At 41.5% G+C, this 8,906-nt stretch overlaps 1 protein-coding gene across 1 annotated transcript; it reads left to right on the top strand.

Annotated features, from left to right (window-relative positions):
* Nucleotides 1-637: 637 nt before the first annotated feature.
* Nucleotides 638-4,089, top strand: LOC122623859 (hexokinase type 2). Its single transcript, XM_043803221.1, has one exon. The coding sequence runs from the start codon at nt 968-970 to the stop codon at nt 2,591-2,593; it is 1,626 nt and encodes a 541-aa protein (XP_043659156.1). The 5' UTR covers nt 638-967; the 3' UTR covers nt 2,594-4,089.
* Nucleotides 4,090-8,906: the final 4,817 nt, after the last annotated feature.

The following is an 8,906-nucleotide window of genomic DNA, read 5'->3' as shown; positions in this document are numbered from 1 at the left end:
GACGACAAAATGCGGCTCTCTCATAAGCGGAAGCAAAAAGAGAGAGCGTCGCCGCCAGGCCCATGTAGTTGTAGTTGTAGTTCCGCGTTTATGGCATGATAAGAACGAGATATTTCTTGAAAATGTTAATTAGTTAGCTAACAAAGGAACAAAACATTTGTAATGTTTTAACAACTTCAATAAATAATTAGAAGAGAAAAGAACTTAAATATATTGACTGTATTTGAATGAAAATATAATAAATATATACAACAAACTAAGTTTACAATTTATGATGTAAATCAAATGAGTGATCACGATATTGCTTACGCGACGCATAACTGCTGCTGCTGAAACGCGCGTTTGACTCATTCATCGCCGCTCTTGCGCTCCCACTCTCGTCCCCTCTCCCACTCGCACCCTATCAATATGCCATTTGTAGACCCCTCATCGTCGCACATATACGCGCCATATCTCCAACCATGCCGCCCCAAAACCGATTTTCAGTTTTTGACCTTCAAGGTTCCTTCACGGCGCGTCCGCAAGCGAACGCGAGCGAGAGTGTCCAAACGCGAGAGAGAGCGCGCCTCGCAGTCGCGGTCGGCGCCGGCAGCGCGGCAGCAGCGGCAGCGAAAAGTGAGCAGCAATCGGCGAGTGAATTTAATTTCGTAAAAAACGTTCCGAGCGTTTGGACGCGTGCAGCGGACGAAAATAAAACACGGCGAGAGCGAGAATCGTGTGTGTGGACACTCAAAGACTCAATTGAAAACCAACTCGAAACGGTTGCACTGCAAATGCCCAAGTAGTAAGGCCCAAAGTAAACGCGTGTGTGCATATTGAATACGAAAATTGTAAACGCTTTTTTTTTGCCGTGTGAGTGCAAGCGCATACGATCGAGGAAAACAAGCCAGAGCAAAAAAAAAAAGTACCGAAAACCGAAAATAAAGGTAGAGGGGAGAAACAAGGAGAAAAAAACACCAAAATAATAATGGATCGGGAGCTGAACGGGGCGATGAAGAGCGTGTCCATAAATAGCGCCCAACTGAATGGTCACAATAACGGTGGCGGGCTAGATGAAACGGACCGAGTGGGCGTGGCACAGGGGGCGGCACTGAGTGCAACAGAGAAAATAACAACAACGACGGCGGCAGCTACAAAATCAGCGACAGCGGCCACATATGCAACCACAGCGACAGCCACAACCACAAATCTTACAACTCACAGCCCGCAGCAAATTGCACTCTTATCCGCTGCAGAGAAAAGTAAGATGGTGCACGAGTTATGTCAGCAGCTGCTTCTAACGGACGAACAGGTGCAGGAGCTGTGCTACCGCATCCTGCATGAGCTGCGACGCGGCCTGGCCAAGGATACGCATCCGAAGGCGAATGTCAAGTGCTTCGTAACGTATGTGCAGGATCTGCCCAATGGCAATGAGCGTGGCAAGTTCCTGGCCTTGGATCTGGGTGGCACCAACTTCCGTGTGCTGCTCATCCATCTGCAGGAGAACAACGATTTCCAAATGGAGTCCCGCATCTATGCCATACCGCAGCACATTATGATTGGATCGGGAACGCAGCTCTTCGATCACATCGCCGAGTGTCTGTCCAACTTTATGTCCGAGCACAATGTGTACAAGGAGCGTTTGCCACTCGGTTTCACCTTCTCGTTCCCCCTGCGCCAGCTTGGTCTGACCAAGGGCCTGCTGGAGACCTGGACCAAGGGCTTCAATTGTGCCGGTGTCGTCAACGAGGATGTTGTCCAGCTGCTGAAGGATGCCATCGCCCGACGTGGCGATGTCCAGATCGATGTGTGCGCCATTCTGAATGACACCACTGGCACGCTGATGAGCTGCGCCTGGAAGAATCACAACTGCAAAATCGGTCTGATTGTCGGCACCGGTGCCAATGCCTGCTACATGGAGCGGGTGGAGGAGGCGGAGCTGTTCGCCGCCGAGGATCCGCGCAAGAAGCACGTCCTGATCAACACGGAATGGGGTGCATTCGGTGACAATGGCGCATTGGACTTTGTGCGCACCGAATTCGATCGAGACATCGATGTGCATAGCATCAATCCGGGCAAGCAGACGTTCGAGAAGATGATATCCGGCATGTATATGGGCGAGCTGGTGCGTCTGGTGCTGGTGAAGATGACCCAGGCGGGCATACTGTTCAATGGACAGGATTCCGAAGTGCTGAACACCCGCGGTCTGTTCTTCACCAAGTATGTGAGCGAAATCGAAGCGGACGAGCCGGGCAACTTCACCAATTGCCGCCTGGTGCTGGAGGAGCTCGGCCTGACCAATGCCACCGATGGCGACTGCGCCAATGTGCGCTACATCTGTGAGTGCGTCTCGAAGCGGGCTGCCCATCTGGTGTCCGCCGGCATTGCCACGCTGATCAACAAAATGGACGAGCCAACGGTGACGGTGGGCGTCGATGGCAGTGTGTACCGCTTCCATCCCAAGTTCCATAACCTGATGGTCGAGAAGATCTCGCAGCTGATCAAGCCGGGCATCACCTTCGATCTGATGCTGTCCGAGGACGGTTCCGGTCGTGGAGCGGCCCTTGTGGCGGCCGTCGCCTGTCGCGAGGACATACTCAATGGCAAGAAGTAGAGCTGGAGCAGTAGGCGCTGGAGCAGAAACCATGAAGGAGGAGCCGCTGGAGCAGCTGGAGCAGTCCTAAGAGATACAGCAACACACCCACACAACCAACAAACAAACTGCAGAGCAAATGAGAAACACCTAGTAAACGGCCACGGTGGCGTATGCGTAATAATTACAGCAGAGCCACGCTAACTCACAAATGCCCTATAGCCAAAATATATGAAAAACAAAAGAAACGAAGCTGCCACGACGAAATGTTATCGAAAAGCCCACGAAAAAACCTCTATATGCATATGTAGGGCATTTGCGAGTTGGCGCGACTTGGCTTTAGTATTTTAATTAGGCAAAAAAACCAGGTTTTTAACTAAAAACACACGAGCGTAACAGAAAACCCCCACTAAGAGACAGAAAATCTGTGGCATTCTATCTCTTTCTCTCCTAGTTAAAGAAAATAACAAGAAAAAAAGAAAAAACACAAAAACTAAACACTATGCTTAATGATTATGGATCGATTTTCGATTTTTGTTGAAAATTTGTTATGCTATTATATATATATATATTTTACAAGAAAACATAATATACACACACTAAAAAACATAATCTATATGTTTGCGTATATATAGTACAATTTGTGAAGCGAATTTCTGTTCGATTTCGATTGAGAAAACAACAATTTTTTTTTTGGTAATTCCCTGCCCAAAACCCTGAAAACCCTGAAAGCCCCAAAAAAAACGGAGATACTTAAGAGCAAGTGAGAGATGAAACTGTTATACTACTGTGCTACAAGCATTCTAGCATATCCTGCAGGACAACGGAAAGAGAAACTGTAGAATCGCACATTGTTAGAGCAAAAACGAAAACGAAAAAGCAACAAAAAACAAGCCGCTAAAGAAGAGACAGACACAGAGGGATAGAAAGATAGAAGGAAGAGAGGAAGACAGAGAGAGAGAGGGAGAGAGAGAGAGAGGAATACTAGGTAATGCTACGGTGTCCTTTCTGTAATTGTAAATGTTTATATAGAACCTATTACGAAGCGTTATATGATAATACTGCATACATATATATTTACATATATATAAATATAAATATGATATATTTAGCCACTATATTACTGATTTTTTTTTTTGTAATGTATTGCTTGTCTTTGTTTAGTGAATTTGTTTGTTGTTAACACTTAAGCAGGTAAACTCTAAACAAAAATAAACTGTTTTTTTTTCCTTTTGATATAGAAACGCACTTTGTGAGCTATTATTTATGTAATTGTACATTTGACCTAGTTTAGTGTTTAGTTCTTATCTTAGTTTCTAAATGTCGTCGAAGAAGTCAGCAATACAACCAATATAACCCCCCACCCCCCCCAGCCCCCCCTAAAAAAACAAACCCAACCCACGGAGCCCTTAATTATATTTAATTATTGTTTACGAACAACAAACGAAGAGAATGCGAGAAGCAAAAGGCAAATATGCGAAATGGAAAGCAAATAAAATTTGTTCTTAATTCATACACACGTATTTGTTACTTATTTCCCCCCCAAATTTATTGGTTTTCCAAGCTGATTTGATATGTTCCAGATTGATTTCATCTGTTTTCCACATGACTCTGTATCATTTCATCCATTTTGCAGCTGCTGGCCGGCATGCTCAGGCAACAAAAACAAACTTAATCAATTCGCAATCGAAGGCAAAACGAAGGCAAATTTTTTTTGGTCTAATACTAAGCGAAGGATGAGCCTAACCTAAGAGATATGTTATAAAGATTGTGGGTGGAGCGAACCAGTGTTTCTATTTTTCAAGAAAAAGCTAAACAAAAAAGCAAATAAGAAGAATGTAATATAAACTTAGCCCATGTTAAAAACTGAAAAACCAAATTAAAAGCTCTCGTTATCAAAAGGCGATTCAAACACAAATTACTAAGAACTACAAACACAAATCGATGGCTTGGCAGTGGAAATGAGATGAATTTAGTATATGATATAAACAAATGGAATGTTTGAGGACAGTGAAGCGAAATAAAAGCGATGGAAGCAAACAACCAGAGAAGAAAATCAAAACGTGAAACGTGTTCTTTTGGGTCTAAACGTACGGTATCTGTTTATTTAAAACTTTATTCCCGTTCTATTGTCATTATTGTCATTGTTGCTGCAGGCCAAAATTATACATCATCAAAGGCAATAACAATCAGTCAGCACTTAGATAGCTCAATTTTGTTATTTATACTCATCAAATACCCTGCGCCAAACGCGGGCACTTTGATTTTGGCAGCTGTTTTGCCTCCAACTGCAAAATAGGTAATTCTTCAATTCTGCTTGTTTTATTTAGCTTATAAAGTAATCCACTTTGTTATGGGATATTTTTGCATAGAGAGAAAATGTAATTTTTATATAAGAGTGCATTTATTTATTGGCATAATGCATTATGAAATTTTTGGGTATTTTGCTGGCAATTACTAGAAATCCACTTAACATTCCCGAGCTAAAAATAGTGCATGTGGCGCATCCCCGTTGCCATTAGAGGGTATTTCCAGCGTCGCAATCAGCCGCTGCACTTGAGACTTACGTACATCGGTTTCGCCGCTTTTGTAGTCCATTTTAAATTGAATCATTTGCAGTCGGTTTTTCGTTTGACGCATTTGAATTACAAGTGCCGCGATCCAAAGCAGACAAAAGGCATGATTGAGCCATTGATCGCCCCAAGAGGGGCGACGGATTACGGGGGCGGGGCTGGGCGGAGCGGAGCGGTACGACTGATGAGACGGCGGTTAAGCAAGCGTTCGATAAACGCCAAAGTCGCTCCACAAAAGCTGATTGATTCGCTGGAGGGGGGCAAAAAACAAAAAGTGTTTATTTTTTTTATTTGCTATTATAAAACCTCAACAGAGCTCGAGTTCCGCGAAAGTTGTTTATAGAATTTGAAATGAAAACGATTCTCATGAAACTGCGAGTGGGAAAACGAGATGGCGATACACTGCAATCGCAGCCGAGTGGCGATCACGTTTTACTGCGGCACAAACCCAATTTAAATATCTTGAATGCAAATTTCCACTTTGAAATGCTGAAGGCAATTTCAGCTCGTCGGCCGCGTCGGGAATCCCAATTTGGAGATACCCTTTGGGTATTAACCCGATCAAAAGTGAGATGATTACACGAAAAAAATGAGCGAGTGTGCCAGTTGCTTAAATATATATAACACAATTGAAACATATTGTTGAATCGTATGCAATCAATTAAATATTAACCATGCATGGCATACTTTTAAGCACTTTGTTAGTTTCTCTGGTAATCCTGATGATTACAGCGTTATTTTTCAGTATTCAAAACAGAATTTAAATGATGACATTGTTACTCAAAATGGATTCTGTTTATATATTTATGGATACACCTTTTTGGGGGGCATACAATCGTTAATCTTAGGCGAGGAAAAAACCATTTGCCACCCCCTTTATTTATAGCTTTTCAGTTACGAGTGCACTTGAAATCGCATTGCAGTCACCTTAACCCGCCACAACAGTATTGCAACCTCACTTGGCCCCACTTAACACCTGACGCCCTTGATTGTGGCACTTCCATCCCCTGGAAGCCATCCATCTACTCTTATCTGCCGCCACTTGGCTGCTTATCAGCTGCTCACGCCCTCTCAATGCAATCGCAGTGCATCGTGAGTGATAAGGTTGTGACTTTTCTGGAAACGCCGATTGACGACATGCCCACCTCAGCGGTATTCTTCGTTTTAGTTTCACTTTATTGTGATTTTCAGAAGAAACTTCCCGCGTACAACGCTGCGTATGCGCAATTTCATATCGATTGTTTAAGTTAATACTTCGTGGCTTTAAATTTCAATTCTACTCTGTTTCATGCTAAGTTAATGCACAAGGTATTCCCAACAATTCAAGTTACGTTTTTGGGCAACGCTGCGTATGCGCAACCTGCTTACTTTTGATATCTATTCCTTTTAGTCCATTCAGTTTCCTTTAATCAAGTATTTAAATACCTACGACGGTGCAGATCTTTCACCCCGTAAATATTTCCTTCCAAAGAAAATCATATAGCACAGCAGTTAAATAATTGATCAACACATCGCGTATACGTCACCGAGTCCCCGAATCAGGTGGGCGTCGACCACGCCCCAGCGCAAAGTAGCAGCCCAGTCCTACGTCAGCTGAAAATGATTTATCATTGGGCGATTGGCGAGACAACAAAATTCTTTTCAACATTTCTTTTTTAAGAGCTCTGACAGCTTTTTGTTGTTGCCGCACATATTCGCGTTAATTTCGCGGCAATTTTAGAAAATATGCTTAGTATTTTCGGTGCGCCAGGCACTTTTTTGTATGTATTTATGTATGTATATGTAGCGAGCATATTTTGTTGATAAAATACATAGTTTCAGTGCGGCGTGAGCTAGAGCATCGAAAACCAAATACGCAATAATCAAAAGAAATAGAGAAACGCTGCTGAAATTGGCGGCTGGCAAATTTGCTCACTTGATCTGTAACTATCGCTGGCTCTTTCCCACATTCGCTGCACCGTTCGCACCTCTGGGAGATTTTTTTTTTTTTGTATTGTTGTTATGCAAATGCTAAAAAGCATTTCAAACGACAGCAAAATGCAATTTTCGAAAGTGTGAAATGGAAATGCAAAAGCGAAATGGCGAATGGCGAAAAACAAAGGCAACAATCATGTGAGTGTCAAGCAACAACAATTGCGTCTTGCCTCTGTAAACATATTCAATATTGTACTCGCAATGTTCTACGTTTGATTTTTTCTTTTGTGACATTTTTGTATTATTTTTTTACAATTTACAGGCGAGCACAGTGCGTTTGTTAAGTTTTATTTAATATATATTTAATTATATTTCATTATATATTTGGAGCTGTGTGACCTGCCTCTTGATTTAAATAACGACATAATATGACTAGCATGGTCACACTTTTGAACCAATTCTATAAGCACTTAATGAGTAAACGAAGGTTCGCTGATTTTGATTAATTCGAGTGCTGTGCAAATATGTATCCCATATTTATTTGCCTTCGCTCGTGATTTGTGAATGAAGCTTTCACTTGCGGATATCGAATGCAAACTGAAACCAGTTCAGCCACATGCAATTCACCTATAATCATAGTAGCCACATCAACTGACAGGAAAGAGCACTGCAATGGGAAAGTTGCAGGGTGCAAAGGGGTGGTCAGTTTTCCCGGAAAACTAATTACCCACTAGGCAATTTAAAGCTGAAGTATGGAAGCTATGGAAATCCGATCGGCACCAATTACCTAAATGCAACATGGAAAAGAGATAAACTGAAGACAAACATTTTGATTTCTGGTTTGACATTCTTTGACATTCTCTTCTTTCATTTGCTATAAGTGAGCCATATCTCTGATATCAAATCTTATCGTTTGGCATCGTGATAAAACCTTTGATTCCGCACTCGGTAGCTTTGACTTGACAATAATTGCCATATTTTACAATTGTCCAGATATAAAATAATTGCTTGATATGAACCAATTGAAAAGTCAAGACAATGTTTAAAGTTTATATTCACAACTCTATCTTATAAATCAATATCATAAGGTATATAATCCCAACTTTGAAGTCCAGTGTATAGTACAAAAAGTTATGAACTTATCCAGCAATAAAGTGATAACTAATACAACTTTTCTAGTAAATTCACCACTGGGCTCGACATTCAAAGACCAACAGCACAATCAACAATAATCCATAGATGGTTGCCGTCATTTCCTTTGGCGATCTTGTTTTATTGCTGTTGTATTCAGCGGATAATTGGGGTTATTAGTTTATAACTCTTTTGTTTTCCGCGCAATGAAAATTATTTGGTTTGCCTAATTGTCGAGGTTTTTGTTTTTTGTTTTCAGCTGGTGAATACTTTTGAGTGCCGGTGTCTGCGATGATCGGTGTTCGTGCGCCTTGCTGGGAACTTTAAACAATTAATTTGCAGACAATTTGCTTTAATTACATTTCAATTTAACTGAAAATACAACTAATTGTCACTAACAAAAAAAGGCCAGAAACCGTAAGTACCATAATTAAAACAACAAGGAAAAAACAGCGTCAATAAGATGAACTTAATTGAGTGATATAATACGCGTAATTAAGAAAAAGATTACATGGGAAGGCAGATCATTAATCTCAGGATTGTCACACAGTCATTTTTAATTTACTTAAAAAGCCGTAAAATAACCGAGCGACAGCTTTTGAAAATAATAAATCCAGATTATTTTAAGAATCTTGCACAACAGAACACAAGCAACAACAACCGCAAACAAAAACAGGCAATTATCATAAACTATAATAAAAGTCATTTGAGCTAAT

Source organism: Drosophila teissieri, chromosome X (genome assembly GCF_016746235.2).
Source record: "Drosophila teissieri strain GT53w chromosome X, Prin_Dtei_1.1, whole genome shotgun sequence".
Classification (NCBI taxonomy): Eukaryota; Metazoa; Arthropoda; class Insecta; order Diptera; family Drosophilidae; genus Drosophila; species Drosophila teissieri.
Note: the sequence above shows the minus strand (reverse complement) of the source record. Positions and strands in the feature narration are given on the sequence as shown.